The 24,115-nt window shown below is 44.1% G+C and overlaps 1 protein-coding gene across 2 annotated transcripts in view; it reads left to right on the top strand.

Annotated features, from left to right (window-relative positions):
• The window catches only part of abca4b (ATP-binding cassette, sub-family A (ABC1), member 4b), a 177,162-nt gene that overhangs the window by 97,872 nt on the left and 55,175 nt on the right, over nucleotides 1-24,115 (top strand). The window contains exons 23-29 of one of the 2 annotated variants that reach the window (XM_070886628.1): nucleotides 1,115-1,308; nucleotides 1,780-1,867; nucleotides 2,943-3,148; nucleotides 9,459-9,498; nucleotides 12,671-12,742; nucleotides 16,869-17,134; nucleotides 23,600-23,724. In XM_070886628.1, the coding sequence (XP_070742729.1) occupies nucleotides 1,115-1,308; nucleotides 1,780-1,867; nucleotides 2,943-3,148; nucleotides 9,459-9,498; nucleotides 12,671-12,742; nucleotides 16,869-17,134; nucleotides 23,600-23,724 (991 nt within the window). The remainder of the gene's footprint in view (nucleotides 1-1,114; nucleotides 1,309-1,779; nucleotides 1,868-2,942; nucleotides 3,149-9,458; nucleotides 9,499-12,670; nucleotides 12,743-16,868; nucleotides 17,135-23,599; nucleotides 23,725-24,115) is intronic. The other variant, XM_070886629.1, reaches the window with a different exon arrangement.

Below are 24,115 nucleotides of genomic sequence, written 5' to 3'. Positions count from 1 at the left end.
ATCCTCCCATGAATCTGAGTTCATGCGATAATGACACTTTCAGCAAAAGTGAATAAAACAGGATTCAGAACATAATGTTTCAAGAGTGACACCTCCTTCATAATGTGTACTGTGAGGTTACACAAGGAGGTAACCAGATTAATATTCACATTGTCGAGAGCTAAGGGTGCAGTAACTTACTGCTGCTGATAGCTAAAAGCAAACCTGTGTAAGCCAGTTAGGTTTGACCTGCACCGTTATGCACAAAGTCTTGGCTGTGGTTTTGCTCCTAATAACGAAAACTTACTGTGGTGGGGGTGCACGGGGGTGGTAAAAGGAAGTATTCTTCTCCTGTGAAGCCTGCTAGAAAAGATTGTGAAATATGTTGCCTTCCTGAAAGAGGATACTTGTATTATTATGTCACATCTCCAGATTAGGAGAGATCTGGAGGGTCTCTCTCCTGCAACTTGCTATGAACTAGTGCTGCTTTGTGTGCCAATCTTGGGCTGAAACATACATAGTCCCTCAGCAGTGCAGTCTCTCAGCTGGAACATAATTGTTCAGTCGTGATTAGTAAGTTGATGTGTGAGGACACTTGGAACCTAACCATGGCCAAAGAACCCCAGGGCAGAACATGCTGACAGCAGACCTTCCAACCCAGCCATATTTCTGGCAGTCGCCTACATTTGTATTATATACGCACACTTATACCAATAAACAAAGTGTAATTAAATATTTTATATCAAACAGGATAAATGGAGGGTTTGTGACAGCCCAAAGCTTTCCAAGGCCTGAAGCGGCCCCTGTAACCCCAGCAAATGTGATTGTGTGTCCAGCCTTCTGTATTTGATTAAGATTTCACCCTTCTAAAATCGTCCTCGGGTTGAAAGGCCTGTGTTGTCTTGAACCATCGGGTTACATGCATTCATTTTGGTTTTTGAAACTATCGGACAAATGTATGATTCATTCCAAAAGAGAAATAACTTGATGTTCAGAATGAAACATTATCAAAATGAGTCTGGCCCAACAGCTCTTTGAAAGTATTGGCTGGTATCAAGGCTCCCTCCAGTGGACAGCATTGATTTTAAGTAGCAAACCCAGAAAGAATGAAAAGTTCCCATGTTCTTACACTTAGGGAGGACCATCATCCTCTCCACACATCACATGGATGAAGCAGATCTTCTTGGTGACCGGATCGCAATCATCTCCCAGGGAAAGTTGCAGTGTTGTGGGTCCTCTCTGTTTCTGAAGAATTGCTTTGGCTCTGGTTTCTATCTTACCCTGGTTCGCAGGATGAAGAAGGCAAAGCGAAGGAAGCAAGATGCCATGGTAAGTTGACGCACCTGCATCTCACTGTGTACCAACAGGACCGATCACCTACTCTACCAGTGTTGGAACTGTCCCAAAGGTTCTTCAGTTGTAAAGTCAGATCATAAGCCTCATTAATGAAGAGATCGTTGAGAATCTGCTTTCATCTTTTATGCACGAGTCAATTGAAATGGGTATCCCCTGGTTCTTTTCCTAGTCTGTATTGGCGAGGCACACCCACCTCATTTTCTGCAGGAATAATGTTGCTTTAAACACCCTCACATGAAGCAGGAAATTACAAAAGAACACACTGCTGCAAAAACAAACTTAGCTTCGGGGAACTGGGTCAGAAACATGAAGCAAAGATAAAATTCTTCTACACAGATGCAAGATCAGGCCGTGTAGTGAGATATGTTTGCTGCTTTTTGTTGCTGATGGTGTTCAGCAGTTCAACTGATCTCTGCTTTTCTTTTACCCGCAAAACTACCACAGCCGACTTGCAGCTGTGCACCAGGCTGTGCCTGTTCCTGCTCCAACTGTTGCACTATTGATGAAACCCTTCCAGAAGAAGAATTAGACGGTAAGGCTTGCATTTTCCGCTTTGCTTTTTATTCATGTTAGTCTAGCTCAACCATTCCACCCCATGCAACAACAACAACAACTTGTATTTATATAGCACCTTTAACATAGTGAAACTTCCCAAGCTGCTTCACAGGAGTATGTCAATGTGATCTTTTCTCTCTGCTGTGTTTGGGCTGAAAATGCTCAGATCTCATTGGATCTGCTCTCGACCTGTACTGGACAAGTCCGTACTGCTGGTGAAAATTAAAAGGTTTGTTGGAGGTTCTCAAGCATTTATATTCCCTCATCTGTTTATCTTTCAGAAAAAGGCACTGGGAAGGAAATGATGTCACAGAGCACGCAATAATCTATTGACATTTTTTTTATGTCACAGCTTCAAATTTATCACTCCCTGCATCTTTGTTATTTCCTCACCTCCATTACAAGTTTTTCTGTTCAGTGTTGTGTGTGTTGGCAGGAAGAGGAGCTGTTTTACAATTTTCTAAAGGTTAAATCCACAGGGTCAGGCAACAGGAAGCAAGGTTTGGTTGACAAATACAGCACACCATTTTATATAAGGCTGTAATATGATGGGAGCTCAGATCACTGAATAAAGCATGGAAGTATCCCTCTCATTGTTCGTCATTCACCGGACATTCAGCATCACTCTTTCAGCCATCTATTGTAACCAGGATAGCCCAGAAATAACTCTCTGCGTTATTAGCATACAAAGGCTTAATGCATTTTTATTCATATGAAACTACTCTGCCTGCTATTTTAACAGATATTAACCCATTAAAAATAAAAGTGTTAACACACTTGTTAAAATAGCATGCCTTATAAAATGTCATGTGAGCATGTTTAACAGTTGTAAACTAATATTGCAAACAGTCATTTTTAGGCTTATATATTTTGATTCTGATATTATCAATGTACATAATACCCAAGGACCTGATTCCAGTGAGAGGCCAATGTGCTTTAAATCTGGATCACTAATGATGATTGATTGGTCATATTGAGTATAATTCGTATAAAGATTAGAGCGATGGTAGTAAACTTTTCCTATAACCTTTATCACTATTTCTCTCATACAGGTGATATAACTGCATTGACAAAGCTCATCCAACATCATGTTCCTGAGGCCAAGCTGATAGAAAATGTTGGTCAAGAGCTTTACTATCTGCTGCCCAGTAAAGACTTCAAACACAGGGCCTACGCTAGCCTGTTCCGAGAAATTGAGGAGACTCTGCAAGATTTAGGCCTGAGCAGCTTTGGTGTGTCTGACACATCGCTGGAGGAGGTAGGGCTGATTATTACTTCTCTCAGGAAACTGTTGTTTTTATCAATTCTTTGGCAGCTGGCTTGAAACAGTTTTTCACTAGAGGTTGTAACAGACGATTATAGAGAAATGCGGTTACCCATTAAGTCTAGTATTTGCAAGCAAAACTCAAAGGCTCTGAAATTACACTGTGTGGATATTAGCATATAGACATATAGCATGTCTGTAAACAATTCCTTTTCCCACTGTTTTAACAGGCATTAACCTATTCAAATTGAATTGGTTAATGTCTCAGTGAGTATAGTAGGCAAAGGAATTCCATGTGAACGTGACAGGCATCTGTGCAGTAATATACTGACAGTCATTTCAAGTCCAAGGTCTGGGACAATATTAACTAGTGACCTTCTCATTGGCACACTATATTAAGGATTGTACAAACACACATGCATGGATCTCGGTCAACAGTTTAAACACTTTATTGAAAGGATTGGTATAGGATGATATTGTCAAACAGAGCAGCATTGTTATTCAGAGTAATCTTAACAGCAGTTAATGTGGCTGCTTTGTCTTTTGATGTAAGATCTTGAGTCAAAGCAAAGTACCTGGTGCCAAAAACCCAACATAACTCGATCTGAAAAGTTTGGGCAAAATATTAAACAAGGTTAAACAAGGACTGAGATGAGGAGAAATGTCTTCACTCAGAGGTGGTGAATCTTTGGAATTCGCTATCCCAGAGGGCTGTGGAGGCTCGGTCTTTGAGTATATTCAAGGCAGAGATCGATAGATTTTTGGATATTAAGGGAATGAAGGGATATGGGGATAGTGCAGGAAAGTGGAGTTGAGGTAGAAGATCAGCCATGATCTTATTGAATGGTGGAGCAGGCTCCAGGGGCCGAATGGCCTACTCCTGCTCCGATTTCTTATGTTTCTGTTGCATTCAACTTTGATTATTTAAAGCAGGAGGAAAACAGGATTTTTTGTAAAAACATTGATATTAAATGAATTGTGCTATTAAGCTGTTTGACTAAACTACAGAGGAGATTACATTCCCCTCCCCTCCTCCAGTAAAATTATCCTGGAAGCAGTTATGTTTGAAGGAAATTTATGTAATAATTATTTATGTATAAGCAACCACTGAAAATGTAGACAGAGATGCAATTCCGATTGGATAAATTATTTTTGGTCTCTTCAGAAAATCCAGTACGTGACAGGAAATTGTATTGTTAGATAGTTGTGTCACCGGCTGACACCGGCTGTTTTCTGGCTCGTTGTCAACCATTTTATAATAAAAACATGTTACTTAAAGAGGGTCTGTTGTGGAATGTAGATGCTCTTTGGTAACCTTTTTAAAAGAGAATAAAAGTTTTCTTTCGGACTTCAAAGGTTAAGTTATGAGAGGATATTACACAAATTAGGGTTGTATTCCCTGGAATTTAGAAGGTTAAGGGGTGATTTGATCGAAGTTTTCAGGATGTTAAGGGGAACAGATAGGGTAGATGGAGAGAAATTATTTCTAATGGTTGGGGAATCTCAGACGAGGGGCATAGTCTAAAAATTAGAGCCAGGCCTTTCAGGAGTGAAATTAGGAAACACTTTTACACACACAAAGGATGGTAGAAATTTGGAACTCTCTTCCACAAATGACAATTGATGCTAGATCAATTAATTTTAAATTGGAGATTGATAGCCGTTTGTTAACCAAAGGTATTAATGGATATGGGGAAAAGCTGGATATATGGAGTCAGGTCACAGATCAGCTATGATCTCATTGAATGGCGGAACAGGCTCGAGGGGCTGAATGGCCTACTCCTGTTCCTATGTTCCATTGTTTCAAGCAGTGCTTTCTATAAACCACCATAGCTGCCAACTGTGGCAACAAGTGCCCTTGTACAGCTACTGCAATGTCCTCTATGTCCCAGAGTAAGGGCCTGATTCATTGATACGCCGTTAGCTGTGTTCTCATAAATGAAAAGTTAACTAGAGTTTTCACAGCTCAGTAGTGGACCATTGGATTCCCAACCAGCAGATATGGGTTTGAACAAAAACAGAAAATGCTGCAAGTCAGCAAGCCAGGCAGCATCTGTGATGAGAGATACAGTTAACGTTTCAGTTCTGTGACCCTTCGTCAGGACTGGAAAAGTTAAAGATGTAACAGATTTTAAGCAGGTGCAGAGGCAGGGAAAGGGGGGAGGGGAGGAAAGAGGGACGGTCTGTGCAGGGGTGGGAGACAGGAGTGGTTAAATGCTGCAAATGGGAATGGCAGAATCATCAACAGCTGCCTTCTGGAAAAATAGGAGCAGAGATCTCTGAAATTGTTGAACTCGATGTTGAGTCCAGAAGGTTGTAAAATGCCTAATCGAAAGCTGAGGTGCTGTTCCTCGAGCTTACATTGAGCTTCATTGGAACAGTGTCAGAGACCAAGGATGGAGAGGCCATCATCATCATCATAGGCAGTTCCTCAGAATCGAGGAAGACTTGCTTCCACACTAACACGGAGTCCTTGGTGGCTGAACAGTCCAGTACGAGAACCAAAGTCTCTGTCACAGGTGGGACAGACAGTCATTGAGGGAAAGGGTGGGTGGGACAGGTTTGCCGCACGCTCTTTCTGCTATCTGCGCTTGATTTCTGCATGCTCTCGGCGACGAGACTCATGGTGCTCAGCGCCCTCCCGGATGCACTTCCTCCACTTAGGGCGGTCTTTGGCCAGGGACTCCCAGGTGTCAGTGGGGATGTTGCACTTTATCAGGGAGGCTTTGAGGGTGTCCTTGTAACGTTTCCTCTGCCTACCTTTGGCTCGTTTGCCGTGAAGGAGTTCCAAATAGAGCGCTTGCTTTGGGAGTCTCGAGTCTGGCATGTGAACAATGTGGCCTGCCCAGCGGAGCTGATCAAGTGTGGTCAGTGCTTCAATGCTGGGGATGTTGGCCTGGTCGAGGACACTATCGTTGGTGCGTCTGTCCTCCCAGGGGATTTGTAGGATCTTACGGAGACATCGTTGGTGGTATTTCTCCAGCGACTTGAGGTGTCTACTGTACATGGTCCATGTCTCTGAGCCATACAGGAGGGCGGTTATTACTACAGCCATGAGGTTGGTGGCAGATTTGAGGGCCTGGTCTTCAAACACTCTTTTCCTTAGGCGGCCAAAGGCTGCACTGACACACTGGAGGAGGTGATGAATCTCGTCGTCAATGTCTGCTCTTGTTGATAAGAGGCTCCTGACATATCCAGGGCCGCATCGTGGATCTTGATGACTGGGAGCAGTGCTGTATGGTGAGGACAGGCTGGTGGAGGACTTTTTTCTTACGGATGTTTAGCTTAAGGCTCATGCTTTCGTACGCCTCAGTAAATACGTTGACTATGACTTGGAGTTCAGCTTCCGTATCGACGACAGAGGTTAGGGTGGTCTTGGAACTGGCCTGGAGACGACGAAGGTTGAACAGGTTCCCACTGGTTCTGTAGTTTAGTTCTACTCCAGCAGGGAGCTTGTTGACTGCGAGGTGGAGCATGGCAGTGAGGAAGATTGAGAAGAAGGTTGGGGCGATGACGCAGCCCTGTTTGATCCCGGTCCGGACATGGATTGGGTCTGTAATGGATCCGTTGGTAAGGATCACGGCCTGCATGTTGTCGTGGTGCAGGTGGAGGATGGTGACGAACTTTTGGGAGAATCCAAAACGGAGGAGGTCGCTCCATAGTCCCTCGCGGTTAACAGTGTCAAAGGCCTTTGTAAGGTCGAAGAAGGCCTGCTGTTCCCTGCATTTTTCCTGCAGCTGTCGCGCTGTAAAAATCATGTCCGTCGTGCCCAGTAGGGGAAAAAATCCGCACTCCGACTCCGGGAGGAGCTCCTCGGTCACAGGGAGAAGATGGTTGAGGAGGACTCTGGCAACAACTTTCCCAGTGGCTGATAACAGGGAGATTCCCCTGTAGTTGCCGCAGTCGGACTTGTCCCCTTTTTTAAAGATGATCACGATCACTGTATCTCTGAGATCTCCCGGCATGCTCTCCTCCCTCCAGATGAGCGAGATGAGGTCATGTATTCGCGCCAACAGCGCCTCCTCGTCATACTTCAGTGCCTCAGCGGGGATTCCATCTGCTCCTGTAGCCTTGTTGTTCTTCAGCTGTCTTATGGTTTTTTTCTACCTCGTGCAGTGTTGGATTTTACTGAGGTGGTGGCAGGTCATATGCTGCGGGATGGAGTCGAGAACACTCGGGTCAAAGGCAGAGTCTCGATTGAGGATATCTTCGAAGTGCTCCTTTCAGCGGGCCCTGACTGCCTCTGTGTCCTTGATGAGTTTTTCCCCGTTCTTGGCCAGCAGTGGGGTGGGGCCTTGGGTGTTTGGACCGTAGGTGGCCTTGATTGCGATGAAGAATCCTTGCACATCATGACCGTTGGCCAGTTGCTGTATCTCCTGTGCTTTCTGCATCCACCACCTGTTCTTTAGGTCCTGGGTTTTTTGTTGGACCTCAGCCTTAAACTGTCTGTAATGCTGCCTTGCTGCTCCCGAGTTGGGTTGTTGTTTTGAGGCTCAGAAATGCCCTGTGTTTGCGATCTATTAGCTCTTGGATCTCCTGGTCATTCAGAATGGGAGAGAATTAAGGTGACAGGGAACTGGAAGCTCGGGGTCACAGTATACTAAATTGAAAGAAGTACAAGTAAATCGCTGTTTCACCTGGAAGGAGTGTTTGGGGCCCTGGATGGTGGGAAGGAAGGAGGTAAAAGGGCAGATGTTGCATCTCCTGCGCTTGCACGGGAAGGTGCCATGGGAAGGGGAGGAGCTGTTGGGGGTGATTGGGGAGTGGTCCAGTGTGTCCCTTCGGAATGTTGAGAGGAGAGGAGAAGATAGATGTGTTTTGGTGGTGGGTTCATGCTAGAAGTGGCGAAATAGCGGAGGATGATCCATTGAATGTGGAGGCTGGTGGGATGGAAGGTGAGGACAAGGGGAACCCTATCGTGGATCTGAGAGGGAGGGGAAGGGGTGAGAGCAGAGGTGCGGGAAATAGAACCGACACGGTCGAGGGCCATGTCAACCATGGTGGAGGGGAATCTTCGGTTGAGGAAAAAGGAAGACATGTCAGAGGCACTAGTGTGGAAGGTGGCATCATCAGAGCAGATGCAGCGGAGATGGAGAAACTGGGAGAACGCAGAGATTAATGGCGTTGGTATTTTGTGCTAGGCTGCTACATTACTGGAGAATGATCCATTACTGTTGTATACTGTTGTATACTTATCACAGTGCAAAAATAATGAATCCAACAACATTGATTGTTGTGAAATGCAATAATTCATTTCTGCCACGCTAGACGATGTGAATATAGCACCAGCTAGTTACAATCAATGCATACGTTGGATTTCAGACTTACTGGACCTTGGTGCTGTTTTGTAACAGCTGGAGTTCGGAAGACTTGGCCATTTAAAGATGTGGTTGTATTCTTGTATTGCTTATTTAGATTAGGCTTGTATTAAGTATAGAAGATTAACGGGTGATCTAATTGAGGTGTTTAAGATGATTAAAGGAGTTGATAGGGTAGATAGAGAGAAAGTATTTCCTCTGGTGGGGGAGTTCAGAACAAGGGGAGACGACATTAAAATTAGAGCCAGGCTGTTCATAGAATCTTACAGCACAGAATGAGGCCATTCGGTCCATCACTAAATTGATTATACACAATTCCCTTTGTATAGCTAATTAGCACGTCAAATTTCCATCAGACCAGTTTGGTTCAAGGCTGCTATGTTTTGTTGAGAACAAAATCAAAATAAATTGGCATCTAACGTCTAAACTTGCCTGATGCTCGATCTTACTCCTTATTGTGAGGTCAGCATTGAGTATATTCCTTCTATCTTAATGCCTTCAAATTATATTTGTTTTGTAAAATGCTGAGAGATGCCTGTACATCGCCTTATGTCACCCTCCCCTCCATAAGTCACCCCCGCTGTACGTCGCCCCCCCCCCCCGTACATCACCCTCCTACCTCCCCTATCCCCCCCCGTACATCACCCTCCTACCTCCCCCCTCCCCCTCCGTACATCACCCACCCCCCATAAGTCACACCCCCCCGCACGTTGCTCCCCCCCCCATATATCACCCTCTCCCCCCCGAATGTCGCTCTCCCCCCTCCCCCATACGTCACCCTCCCCCCATACATCCCCCTCCCCCCTGTACACCACCTCCCCTTACGTCACCCTCCCTCTCTCCCACTCCCCCGCTACGTCACCCTCCCCCCCCCCCCCGTACATCACTCACAGCCCACACGTCACCCACCACCTGTACTTACTTCACCCACTGTCTGTATGTCACCCACCGCCTGTAATTCAGTTCTGTTGTTTTCTCATTCACAGATATTCTTAAAGGCTACAGGAGAACTTGCGCTCAGAACAGGTAAGCAAGCATACCTGAGAATTCAGAAAAGTGTGATTCATGTGTAATATGTTGGATGTAGAAGTTGTGCTCTTGGTGAAGCTTATACACAGACAAAAGGAGAATGAACAAACGACATTTATACAGCATCTTTCACAACCTCAGAACATCCCAAAGGGCTTCACATCCAATGAAGTATTTTTGATGTGTAGTCATGTTTGTAATGTAGGGAAATGAAACACAGGAAGGTCCCACAAACAGCAAGGAGATAATTGACCAGAAGATCTGTTTTAGTGATGTTGATTGAGAGATAAATATTAGTCAGGACACTGCTCTTCTTTGAATAGTGCCATGGGATCTTTTATGTCCACATGAAAGGGCAGACATTGTCTGGGTGTAACATCTCATTCGAAAGACATCACCTCTGACAGTACAGCACTCCCTCAGTACTGCACTGAAGTGTCAATCTAGATTGTGAACCCACGACTTTCAGAATCCGAAATGAGAGTGAGCCAAGTCTTGACACCTTGCTGTGATATTATGGACCTTACATTAGTTATATCTTCTCTTTATACTTACAGACTTTTTCAATATAGCCTAGTGTATCTGATGCAATGTTGCAAATTAACAGAACGGTTTAAGGAGAAATTCCCATATTTTTCACTTAATTGCTTAAATTAGTTTTGCTTGACAAAGTAAAGCATCTATGTCTTCCTAAAGGCATTGGGAGAATATATACACAAATCCTAAAAGTTGCGACACAGGCCATTAAAAAAGCAAACCAAGCACTAGGGTTTATTTCTAGAGGTATAGAATTGAAAAGTAAAGAAATTATTCTAAACCTGTAACAAACTTTGGTTAGACCACACTTGGAGTACTGCGTACAGTTCTGGTCGCCATATTATAAAAAGGATATAGAGGCAATGGAGAGGGTGCAGGGAAGATTTACAAGAATGATACCAGAAATGCGAGGATATATATATCAAAAAAGGATGAACAGGCTGGGTCTCTTTTCTCTTGAAAAAAGAAGGCTGAGGGGTGACTTAATAGAGGTCTTTAAAATTATGAAAGGTTTTGATAAAATGGATATCGAGAGAATGTTTCCACTTGTGGGTAAGAGCAAAACTAGAGGCCATCAATGTAAGATAGTCACCAAGAAATCCAATAGGAAATTCAGAAGAAAGTTTTTTACCCAAAGAAAGAAAGAGTGGTGAGAATGTCGAACTCGCTAACACAGGGAGTGGTTGAAGCGAATAGTATAGATGTATTTAAGAGGAGGCCAGACAGGCATATGAGGGAGAAGGGAATAGCGGGTTATCCGAGAGATTTAGGGCAGAAAGTGACGGACATCCTCTGGTGTCTTGCCCAAGTGGTCAATAAGCAGCTACTGCTCAGTCGGGGAGGAGGGACTGACATTCTGTAAATTGCTCTTCTTTATTTTTATGGCAGTGGATGCTACCACCCCGCCCGTGTTGCCGCTCCATCGGCCACGCGCCGACCCCGTACCGACCGGTGGCAACCCTTTTCCGCCCCGCGTGGGAAATTGCCCCACGGGGGCGGATTGTCTGCCACTCGGGGCCCCCGACAGCTTTCTCTCGGCGGGAAGCTGCTTGTGGTTGGATGGCACGTCCGCCCTTAAAGGGGAGAGTGCACTACCCCAGCCGCCATTTTAATGTAATTGTCGGCCCGACAATGGTGGCCGCTGGTTTGGCCGGGCCACCAACAGGCAGCCTGGCACCCCCTCTTGAGTACCGGACCGCTGGCTCACCAGAAATCCTTCCTGGTGGCCCAGTGGGCACCATTAAAGCTAATGCAGAGCTTGCAGCGGCCCTCCCCTTTCACTGAAGGGGAGGGAGATGCGCGGCATGTCCGTGTCGTGCCCACGTCATAAGCGTCTCGGTAACATGGTCAGCGCAGCGCTCAGGGATCCGCCTGCCTTCCGCCCCACTCCCCACCGACTTCCACCCTGCCGCAGCCCGACTTCACTGCCCCGCCAAAATAAACATCAAAAAGAGGGCAAAATTGCTCAACATACCGCCCCAATGATTGGGGCAGTAAATCCACAAAGAAAACGGTGAGTGCGTCCCGTTTTGGTCGGAGGGCAATTTCGGCCCCTTAGATGAGGAAAGACGGCAGGCAGCTCAAATGGAGCATAAACACAAGCATGGACTGGTTGGGCCGAATGGCTTCTGTATATCCTATGTAATATATGTGTTGCAAAGGAAATAGTCAGGAGCAGACTATGGTTTTGCTTTTAATGTTCTATGACATTAATTGTTTTCTGGTAGATTGCAGAACTCCTCTAAATTTAACTGAACATCTGCAATGGAATAAATTGCACTGAATCAGCCATAACCATCAAACGTTCCTGAGATTATACATAATGAGCCGAATCTTGCTGGACAAATAACAGATTGTTAACTACACACGCTGTTATTAATGCACAAATCAGCCAGCAAGTTCAGGGGGTGAAGACATATGCCGGAGTTGCGAATCTCTAACACTAGCTGGTCGGTTTACGGCGCTCTGTTGTTTTCTGCGCACACCGGTATTTTGCCCTCCTCCTCCCCTTTAGTTTTAAGAACTTGCTGGAATTGCACATTAGTTGCCCATTAAGCTTGGCACAGAAAGTTAAGTCTGGTAATTAATAGAGCAAGAACCTTTTTAACAATGTGATAATTGTTAATGCAATGCCAATCAATCTCTCTGGCCCAGAAGTTGAACAATTTAAACTGTGGTCACGTTGTAAATTGTTCTTAAGAGATTTAAAAAATGTCACAAATTTAATTTTTTTTCTCTTTTTCTCACCCTCTCTTAATCCAATTTTTCTTTCCCTCTTTATTTCTTTCTGTATCTAATTTGACACTAATTCACCCTCCTTCTCAGTCGTTCCACTGTTTCGTTCTCAATCCTTAAATTTCATTGGTTAAGGAGATACCCTGTGGGTCCCGCCATTCACTGAGGTCCCAGATGCCCCGATGTCCTTGTTATCAGCTCACACTTTCAGCAAGTCATGATGCGAAGGTTGAAGGGTGCAGAAAAATGTCCAACTAACAGGGTCTGCCGTGAGATGCCCTCTCCAGGAAGATCTGGCCCGATGCATAATCTTGACCAAAGGTCAAGGTTTTCTTTAAGCTACTAATAATTTTTTTTAATCATTGTTCTTTTCTTTGTTAATCATGATCTCTGCAAGGCTGCCCGTTACCAGAAGCAGGCCTTGGAGAGGAACTCAAGGCAACAGTTGTCAACATTGAAGCTAACAATGGTGAGCATGAAGGATCATTCTCCAAATTCTCATCATTCTGCCTCTTATTCTTCATGAGGACATAAAATACCAGATGACAGTTGTGGTGAGAATGTAGCAGTATCTTCTGTGACACTGGTATTGTCCCAAAGTATGAATCCTGAATAATCAGTATAGCAGGGCCCTTCTCTTGATACCCCATTTTATTGCATACTGCATTTTTAATTTACATACATATGTGCTATATGAAAAACGGTGAATTACCTCCTGAGCATCCGACAATAGCTTTGGCCCTGTTACAGTCTGTTTCCTCCTTCCACAAAGAGGAAAATAGTTGGGGAATAGCCGTTCAATCACAGTTCAGTTTTACTGCCATTTTGTTCAGTTTGTCCGCTGTTTCATTCAGCTCGTCTGTTGCCTTGTTTATTTCACTGCTTGAACTATATGAATTCCAGTCCACATGCTAATTAAGTTGGTCCCACTGCATAAACTTATAAAGCTACAGTAGCCCCGTAATTAATGACTTTCTCGCAACCGAACCTCAAAATAAGAAATCACACTCCTGATTCAATATGGAGAGAGTTTGGTTATTTTGTTGTGAATTTCCCATTTTGATTATTGATATTCTGATCTTGCCCTTTGAGCTCAATTCCTGACACTATCTTTGACAGAAGCCAGGGTGGGAGATTGCAACACGTATACAAACATTGCAGTTCCACAATCTCTGCACCGACTGCAACAAAAACAAATCCCTTCATAATAATCATGTTGAGAATGTGATTCCCCCCTTCCCTCCCCTCTTCAGAAAAAGTTCTTTAAACCTGCTCTGCTGACAGGATAAAGAAGTAATTATGGGGCATTAAATTTAATAACTTCCACATTATTAATGCAGAAGCTAATCTCTACGTCTTTGAATTGATAATTTTGGTCTCTAAGCTTTAAAAAAAACCCTCAAAGTTTACTTCAAAGGCTGAAGTACCAAAAGTTGGAATAAGCACCGTACTGGCTATCGAGGAGGCCTATTGCCAACTCACAGCAGAGTCTGTACCCATGACTCAAATAGCAACTTATTCTGTACATCACAGTGTATAGCTCACATCACCAAGAAAGGGCACAAATTATATGGCCCATTCGATGAAGGGTACTAATTAATAAATCAATGAGGCGAGTTTAAAAAAGTTACAAAATCACTAGATTAAAGAGCGATTATTGTCCTATTAATGAGTTTCTGGGTGTGTTTAATCTTGACGCTGTGCTGCACTCCCATCCAGTCTGTCGCAGCAGTCTACGTAGGTACTTCTACAATACAGAGTTTAACTCAATCAGAGGTGTGTGGCCGCAGAGGTGATGCGATGATGCCATTGTTCCTGCAGCGTATAATTATATTATAAATATAGTGAAGTGCTCCACACAACAGCGCCCTTTTTTCTCTCTGCCAATTACCCGCTCTTTCCTACTCTACTGAAGCTAACAATTCAGGCTGGGTAGAGCTGCACAGGTGACGGGCATCCTCTAGTGTCTTGCCCAAGTGGCCATTATTCATGTGTTGAGTCTTGGCAGTATCAGCCAGGCCTGATGCCCCTACAGGGGTACTGCCAGCAAGGGTCAATTGGATGGTGATGAGGAGTGAACGCCCTGGCTGATTTATCCTTCTTAATCCAAAATAGCCAAACTCAATTGTAGTGAGGGTACTGCCACACTGGTTAGGATGAGTCAAATCAGCACAGCTCAGGGATCTGACTTCCCTACTCTCTGTGGCTCAGCGTGTCTCTGAATAAACTTGCTGAACCATCAGGCAAGGCGTGACTGCTCTTTAATCATTATTCACAACTCTTTACCACGGCGGCAACACCCTCTCATCATCATCTAGAAAATAATCATTTAAAAAAAGTCTGTTCCAGAAGACACTCTCAAATAATAATCAAGTTAAACAGAAGAACACAAGGGCTGTGGAGCAGTAATGTCTCATTGATGTGAAGATATGTAATTACGCTTGCATCTAATTATCAGGCTGCCAGATGCATACTTTTATAGAATCACAAAATAACCTTTTTTAGTATCCTGCAAATGTAATTATATTGAAACCATTTCATTTCAAAACTTTAAGTTGTTTGTTAAAGAGGAAAGAAAGTGTCGGGAAAGAATACTTTCGGTTTAAAGTGTGTCCTCTTTAAACAGAAGAAAATAACTTTGACTTTAATATTAATCTACAATGCATATTCTTGAGTACAGCCTGCTCCGATTATATAATTTCTGTAAGAGTTTTCCCTCCTTTTGCCCAGGACGCTCCCGTTAATTCACAAGATAGGCATGGAGAAAGAAGGCCATTTAGGTCACAATAGCCCAGGCGTTCAGAAAGAACGTACAGTCTTCCCATCACAGTATCTAAATGATACCACAGTCTTTTCTTTCACTACCCAGTGTTTGCCTTGTTGGAAGAACTTCCTCACGTCATTCCCAAGTTGACCTTTAACAGATTTTGAACCTTTGTCCCATTTTCACCGTTTAGTTTCAAGTTGTGCCCTGGATTTATCGATTCTATTTTTTTTTTACCATCATGTATATCTTTCAGTCACCAAAGGACCCAAATTTGTCCAGCTTTTCCTCATGACTTAGTCCTCTGTTGCAAGTGGATAGTGCTATAGCTCTTCTCTGCACTATTTCATCTATACATTTCACCAGTTTGCATTGAGTTTCTGAATCCCAAGTTTAAAAAAAATGTAAATTAAAAACAGTCAAATTGGTACCACCCTAAAAAGTACCATTCACTTCAACTGTCAGACAATCTCTCATCCAGTCCCAGGTTTTATCATCAACCTGCACTGCTTTAATTAGCAGTCTTTTGTGTGGAACTTTTTTAATACATTTTGGACGTTGGAGGCTTTAATGGGTTGTTCACTGGGCTGTCCGGGGTCCACCGGACTGCACACGGTCTACTGAACTGTCACTTTCTAACCAGAATCTAGATAGATTTGTCATCTGATGTCCTCATTCCATCATCATTCTGGTTATACCCAACATCTCCTAAAGGCAGAGCATTTCAGATCTAAGCTTCTTTTTTTCTTTTCTGCCTTCTCCAAGAACTCTGCATTTAGGGTTCCCCACAATTGTGGCCTCTTGCCCATCCTCATTTTTATTCGTCCCTTTATTGGCGGCCGTGCCTTCAGCTGACTAAGCCCTGAGCTTTGGAATTCCCTTCCTAAATTTCCCTGCCCTCTGCCTCTCTTTCCTTCTTTAAGACACCCCTTAAAACCTCCCTTTTTGACCAAGCTTTTGGTCGCTTGTCCTGGTAGCTCCTTATGTGGCTCAGTCAAGATTTGTTTGATAATCGCTCCTGTGAAACACCAAGATATTTTACTATGTTAAAGGTGCTATATAAATGCAAGTTGTTGTTGTTAATGTCCACACTGACAGCCATGAAGGATGACTGGGATTTATCAAATACTTTGTCATTTCAAGAAATAATTTCTCAGTTTCATAGCTAAGTGTACTAAGAACTATAAATGTACTAACAAACATGCATTTTTATAGCATCTTTAGTGTAGAAAAACATCTGAGGGGGCTTCACAAAGGAGAGAAATGGGGTAAGCTCGTGGGCAGCTAGGAGAAGTGGTCAAATAGGTTTTGAAAATGTGTTTAAATGGGCAAGAAGAAGCGAGGTGAAGGATTAGATCAGCCATGATCTTATTGAATGGCGGAGCAGGCTTGAGGGGCCAAATGGCCTACTCCTGCTCCTATTTCTTATGTTTAATAGGGAAGGAATTGCAGTGAGTAGGGCAAAGAAGGCTAAAAGCGCTGGCTCCGATGGTAGAATTGAGGTGGGTGGATACACAGGAGGACACCATTGAAGGAACAAAGAGCTCAGGGCAGGGAATAAGGATGGAAGAGGTCATGAAGCTCGGGTGGGAAAAGGCTAAGACCAGGAAGTTGAAATTGATGAACTGGGGGATAGGAAGCCAATGTAAATTGGCATGGTTTGTAAAATATGGGACTTGGTGAAGGACAGGACAAAGATATTCTGTTTATTTCTTGTTTGTCTTGTTCTATAATGTGTCAATAATAAGATTAAGCCTCATAAATAAAGCCAGCATATTTCCAACATTCTGTTCAAAAGTTTAAATAATGTCTTAAATCTAACTGTACTTAGCACCTAAAGAGGCTCCCAAGAATGGCCAGGCTGCGGAGAAGGGACAAAGCATTGAAAGCCCTGCTCCTGGGGTGAAACCAAATGGAGAACCGGCGGCGGAAAGCACGGATCCAGCTGGCACTCTCGACAACCAGCAAGTGGATGGAAATGATGGAAAATGCTCCAGGCAGATCAAAGGTTCAGACCTTCTTAAACAACAGTTCAAAGCATTGTTTATCAAAAGATTCCACCATGCTATTCGCAGTCAGAAGGATTTCTTGGCACAGGTACAATGAAAAATATCAGCCACACTGATCTAAGCTGTTCCCCAAATGTGGTTTGCCCCTAGCTGAATGTACAACATTTGCAGAGCGTTGTAACTGACCAAATCTAATGCTGCAGTAGCTTCCAATCGCACAAAAAAATTGCTGAGATTAATTTATTTGATGTTCCTATTGAATTCCGTCGCCCTTCTCCCCACCACACCACACCACACCATCCCAATTTTCTTCTTCCTCCCCAAAAGCACGCACTCAAGCTGGGGTACAATCCTGTGGATGCCACAGCATTGAAGTACCTCATTCAAAAGGCCATTTTCCCATGTGTGACTACGAACAACAAATGTTGTCATGTTATTGTATTGTACAGCATCACAGTCAATCCCAATCCTGCCCCATTGCCCCCCCCCCCCCCCCAACACCCCCGGCGATGTTCAAACATGTTCACTTCCCTGCAGGAATCATTGGATAGGGATTGAGTCATACTCCAGCATGGGGTCTTTGAGACCAGCTCCCCACGTTAAGTTCAGCACAGACTGAAGATCAAACCTGGGGGTTTCCTGGCCTGCACGGTTCGGCATCACACCGTGCGATGTGTCAGACACTGAGCCATCAGTGAAACTAAGCTTCTTTTATTCCCAACTGCACGATTCAAGTTCTAATTCTGAACAACAGAGAATCTGTCAGATAATATTATATCAACGTTTCTTTCTCCGCTTTGTTTTGACACCACCAAACAAAATGGCCACAAACAGATTATTCTCAAGTAAGTAGACAGCATTTTAAAAAAAAATACACAACTGGCTGAAATGAGCCGTTTCAACCCAGGTTTTAGGTGGGCATGGGCTAACAACACACATCTGCCCCGGATTCAGCACTGATTAACGCTCTCACTGAGAAAGGCCAAAGGATGGGTGACGTGGGAAATAGGAAAAAATATCACCTTGGTGCAGTCGACGGTGCTCTTCTGAGGTTGAAGCTCATTTATTTAGACAGAATGAAGGGAGCTTTACATAAGAACAGAAGAACATAAGAATTAGGAACAGGAGTAGGCCATCTAGCCCCTCGAGCCTGCTCCGCCATTCAACAAGATCATGGCTGATCTGGCCGTGGACTCAGCTCCACTTACCCGTCCGCTCCCCGTAATCCTTAATTCCCTTATTGGTTAAAAATCTATCTATCTGTGATTTGAATACATTCAATGAGCTAGCCTCAACTGTTTCCTTGGGCAGAGAATTCCACAGATTCACAACCCTCTGGGAGAAGAAATTCCTTCTCAACTCGGTTTTAAATTGGCTCCCCCGTATTTTGAGGCTGTGCCCCTTAGTTCTAGTCTCCACGACCAGTGGAAACAACCTCTCTGCCTCGATCTCGGCTATCTCTTTCATTATTTTAAATGTTTCTATAAGATCACCCCTCATCCTTCTGAACTCCAACGAGTAAAGACCCAGTCTACTCAATCTATCATCATAAGGTAACCCTCTCATCTCCAGAATCAGCCTAGTGAATCGTCTCTGTACCCACTCCAAAGCTAGTATATCCTTCCTTAAGTAAGGTGACCAAAACTGCACGCAGTACTCCAGGTGCGGCCTCACCAATACCCTATACAGTTACAGCAGGACCTCCCTGCTTTTGTACTCCATCCCTCTCACAATGCAGGCCAACATTCCATTCACCTTCCTGATTACCTGCTGCACCTGCAAACTAACTTTTTGGGATTCATGCACAAGGACCCCCAGGTCCCTCTGCACCGCCACATGTTGTAATTTCTCCCCATTCAAATAATATTCCCTTTTACTGTTTTTTTCCCCAAGGTGGATGACCTCACATTTTCCGACATAACCTATCTAAATCTCTTTACAGCCTTTCTGTGTCCTCTACACAACCTGCTTTCCCACTAATCTTTGTGTCATCTGCAAATTTTGTTACACTACACTCTGTCCCCTCTTCCAGGTCATCTATGTATATTGTAAACAGTTGTGGTCCCAGCACTGATCCCTGTGGCACACCACTAACCACCGATTTCCAACCCGAAAAGGACCCATTTATCCCAACTCTCTGCTTTCTGTTGGCCAGCCAATTCTCTATCCATGCTAATACATTTCCTCCGACTCCGCGTACCTTTATTTTCTGCAGTAACCTTTTGTGTGGCACCTTATTGAATGCCTTTTGGAAATCTAAATACACCACATCCATCGGTACACCTCTATCCACCATGCTTATTATATCCTCAAAGAATTCCAGTAAATTAGTTAAACATGACTTCTCCTTCATGAATCCATGTTGCGTCTGCTTGATTGCACTATTCCTATCTAGATGTCCCGCTATTTCTTCCTTAATGATAGCTTCAAGCATTTTCCCCACTACAGATGTTAAACTAACCGGCCTATAGTTACCTGTCTTTTGTCTGCCCCCTTTTTTAAACAGAGGCGTTACATTAGCTGCTTTCCAATCCGATGGTACCTCCCCAGAGTCCAGAGAATTTTGGTAGATTATAACGAATGCATCTGCTATAACTTCCGCCATCTCTTTTAATACCCTGGGATGCATTTCATCAGGACCAGGAGACTTGTCTACCTTGAGATCCATTAGCCTGTCCAGCACTACCCCCCTAGCGATAGTGATTGTCTCAAGGTCCTCCCTTCCCACATTCCCGTGACCAGCAATTTTTGGCATGGTTTTTGTGTCTTCCACTGTGAATACCGAAGCAAAATAATTGTTTAAGGTCTCAGCCATTTCCACATTTCCCATTATTAAAGCCCCCTTCTCATCTTCTAAGGGACCAACATTTACTTTAGTCACTCTTTTCCGTTTTATATATTGGTAAAAGTTTTTACTATCTGTTCTTATGTTTTGTGCAAGTTTACTTTCGTAATCTATCTTTCCTTTCTTTATTGCTTTCTTAGTCATTCTTTGCTGTCGTTTAAAATTTTCCCAATCTTCTAGTTTCCCACTAACCTTGGCCACCTTATACGCATTGGTTTTTAATTTGATACTCTCCTTTATTTCCTTGGTTATCCATGGCTGGTTATCCCTTCTCTTACCGCCATTCTTTTTCACTGGAATATATTTTTGTTGATCACCATGAAAGAGCTCCTTAAAAGTCCTCCACTATTCCTCAATTGTACCACCATTTAGTCTGTGTTCCCAGTCTACTTTAGCCAACTCTGCCCTCATCCCACTGTCGTCCCCTTTGTTTAAGCATAGTACGCTCGTTTGCGTACGATGCTTAAACTTCCTCACCCTCAATCTGTGTTACAAATTCAACCATACTGTGATCACTCATTCCAAGAGGAGCTTTTACTTGGAGATCGTTTATTATTCCTGTCTCATTACACAGGACCAGATCTAAGATAGCTTGCTCCCTTGCAGGATCTGTAACATACTGTTCTAAGAAACAATCCCGTATGCATTTTATGAATTCCTCCTCAAGGCTACCCCGTGTGATTTGATTTGACCAATCGATATGTAGGTTAAAATCCCCCATGATTACTGCTGTTCTTTTTCACATGCCTCCATTATTCCCTTGATTATTGTCCGCCCCACCGTGAAGTTATTATTTGGGGGCCTACAAACTACGCCCACCAGTGACTTTTTCCCCTTACTATCTCTAATCTCCACCCACAATGATTCAACATTTTGTTCATTAGAACCAATATCGTCTCTCACAACTGCCCTGATATCATCCTTTATTAACGGAGCTACCCCACCTCCTTTCCCTTCTTGTCTATCTTTCCAAATTGTCAAATACCCCTGTATGTTTAATTCCCAGTCTTGGCCACCCTGCAACCACGTTTCTGTAATGGCCACCAAATCATACCCATTTGTAATGATTTGTGCCGTCAACTCATTTACTTTGTTTTGAATGCTGAGTGTGTTTAGGTAAAGTGTTTTAATACTAGTTTTTAAACCATGATTTTTAGTTTTGACCCCTCCCGCAGCCCCTTTATATTCATACATATTGTCCCTTCCTATCACCTTGTGGTTTACACTTACCCCAGTGCTACTCTGCTCTGTTGCCTCCTGCCTTTTGCATTCTTTCTTGGGGTTCTGTTCATCTGAGCTCTCACCCACTCTAGCTCGCTCAGAGCCCTCTCCTGGGTTCCCATCCCCCTGCCAAGCTAGTTTAAAGCCCTCCCAACCGCACTATCAAAACCACCCGCGAGAACATTGGTCCCGTCTCTGTTGAGGTGTAACCTGTCCGACTTGTACAGGTCCCACCTACCCAGAAGTGGTCCCAATTGTTCAGGAAACTAAAGCCCTCCCTCCTACACCAATGCTCCAGCCACGTATTTATCTGACTAGCCTTCCTATTTCTACCCTCACTAGTATGTGGCACTGGCAGTAATCCCGAGATTACCACCTTTGAGATCCTGGCTTTCAATCTTACTCCTAGCTCCCTAAACTCAGCTTTCAGGACCTCACCCCTCTTTCTACCTATGTTGTTGGTACCAATGTGGACCACAACCACTGGCTGTTCCCCTTCCCTCCCCAGAATGCCCTGCAGTCGCTCAGTGACATCATTGACCCTTGCACCAGGGAGTCAACACATCATCCTGATGTCACTTTTGCTGCCGCAGAAGCGCCTATCTGCTCCCCTAACTATCGAATCTCCTATCACTATAGCCCTTCCCGTCTTCTTCCTCCCCCCCCTGTGCAGCTGAGCCACCCACGGTGCTGTGGACTTGGCCCTGGCTGCACTCCCCAGAGGCATCACCGCCCTCGCCAGTAGTCAGAATAGAGTACCGGTTGGAGAGCGGGATAGCCTCAGGGGACTCCTGCACTACCTGCCTCGCCATACTCTTGTTTGCGACGGTCACCCATTCCCTATCCTCCTGTACCCTTTTAATCTCTGGGGTGACCAACGCCTGAAACGAGCTATCCACGTACCTCTCGTTCTCTCGGATGCTCCTCAGTGCCTCCAGTCCTCGCTCAAGCTCCGAGACTCCGCGCTCGAGTTGGAGGAGCTGGAGACACTTCCTGCACATGTGGTCATCCCCGTTGCGGGAAGCATCCAGGAATTCCCACATGGCACAGGTGTTGCATTCCGTTTGAACGAGCTGCCCTGCCATCCCACTAGTTACCCTTAAATTACCCAGCAAAAACACTGACTCCCACTACACACACTAAACAGCTATTTAGTAATTTATCCTCTTATATATTAGAACACAAAATCAAAGAGATATACTCACCAGCCGATCAGCCAACCACTTACCAGCTTGGCTGTGACGTCACTTTTCCCCGCACTGCTCACTCACCGACTGCCGCTGGGCCTTTGTCGGCTGCTGACCCCGGACTGCCGCTGATGCTGCTCCCACCCCGCACTCTGTATCTAGTTGTGTGATACCTGACCCGGGAGTGCTGGATGGAGAAATTGGTGCTTGAAATGGGACGAGCTCCATTCTCCAGCACTAACATCCTTCACCTTGACGAAACAAAACAAAACACACAAAGAGGCAACAAAACATAAGGAAAGCTTCAATGTGCCCAATCGTCACCGATGGAAATTTGGGCTTTGGGCACCAGCTGAAAGTATTCACTTAATTTAGGTGTCAGCCGTGGCTCAGTTGGTAGCCCCCTCACCTCTGAATCAGATGGTTATGGGTTTAAGGCCCACTCCAGAGACTTGAGCAAGTAATCCAGGCTGACACTCCAGTGCAGTACTGAGCGAGTGCTGCATTGTTGGAGGTAGCGTCTTTCAGGTGAAACATTAAACCGAGGCCCTATCTGTCCTCTCAGGTGGACATAAAAGATTCTGTGGCACAATACAAAGAAGAGAATGGGGAGTTATGCCCGGTGTCCTGGTCAGTATTTATCCCTCGTCCTATCATTAAAACAGATTATCTGGTCATTATCTCATTGCTGTTTGTGGGAGCTTGCTGAGTGCAATTTGGCTGTAATAGTCCCTACATTATAACAGTGATTACAGTTCATTGGCTGTAAAGTGCTTTGGGACATCCCAAAGTTGTGAAAAGTGCTGTAGAAATGCAAGTCTTCTTTCTTTTCAATTTGTCTGTTTTAGTTTGAATCCAGTAAGTAAATTCTGAAGAGACTTTAGACATCCAAATAGGGAACATTCAGATTTGCCAGTGACTTTGGAACTGATCCCAAGCCATGGCAACCATTCTCCAGAGAAATGTGAATCAGTACTGTTTCAGTGCTGGGCTGAGTTGTCCTCTAGAAGAGTCATTAATGACCCTCTGAAATACCAGTGTATTGTAGAATAGAAGCATTCAATAGTTCATTCTTGTTAGCCCTCCTTTGTCTCACACTGAAAGCTGTCCACCTATTTTTGTATCACATTACATATTGTAGTGAGTTTCTTAAAATCCAGATACATTTCTTGAGAACCTGCTAAGATTCTCAGAAGTGCAGATAGCCAAGCTTTCTGCTGCAAAACATAAAACTGAATTTGCTGACACCAAGGATTTGTTACTGATTCCATACCAAGCTAAACTTCTTTCTTTTTAACAGTTTCTCCTTCCTGCAAACTTTGTGCTATTGGCTCTGTTCTTCACACTTATAATCCCACCATTTGGGGAGTATAAAAGTTTGACAATCCACCCGTGGATGTACGGCAAACAGTACACTTTCTTCAGGTACGGTTATTCAAACTGATTATGACAATTTCATATTTGTTTAGGAATATGTACAATTTAATTTGTAAACAATAAAAAAAAGGTTAAAGATCTCATATATGGCATTTTGGCTCAATGGTACCTCTCTTGCCTGATTCAGAAGGTTGTGCATTCAAGTCCCTGCAGGATTTGAGTGTATAGTCTAGGCTGACACTTCAGTGAAGTACTTGAGGGAGTGCTGCATTGTCAGACGTGCCATCAGAACATAAGAAATCGGAGCAGGAGTAGGCCCTTTGGCCCCTCGAGCCTGCTCCGCCATTCAATAAGATCATGGCTGATCTGATCTTGGCCTCAACTCCACTTCCCTGCCCGCTCCCCTTAACCCTTGACTCCATTATCGTTCAAAGATCTG

This window comes from Pristiophorus japonicus, chromosome 8 (assembly GCF_044704955.1).
Source record: "Pristiophorus japonicus isolate sPriJap1 chromosome 8, sPriJap1.hap1, whole genome shotgun sequence".
Classification (NCBI taxonomy): domain Eukaryota; kingdom Metazoa; phylum Chordata; class Chondrichthyes; family Pristiophoridae; genus Pristiophorus; species Pristiophorus japonicus.
Note: the sequence above shows the minus strand (reverse complement) of the source record. Positions and strands in the feature narration are given on the sequence as shown.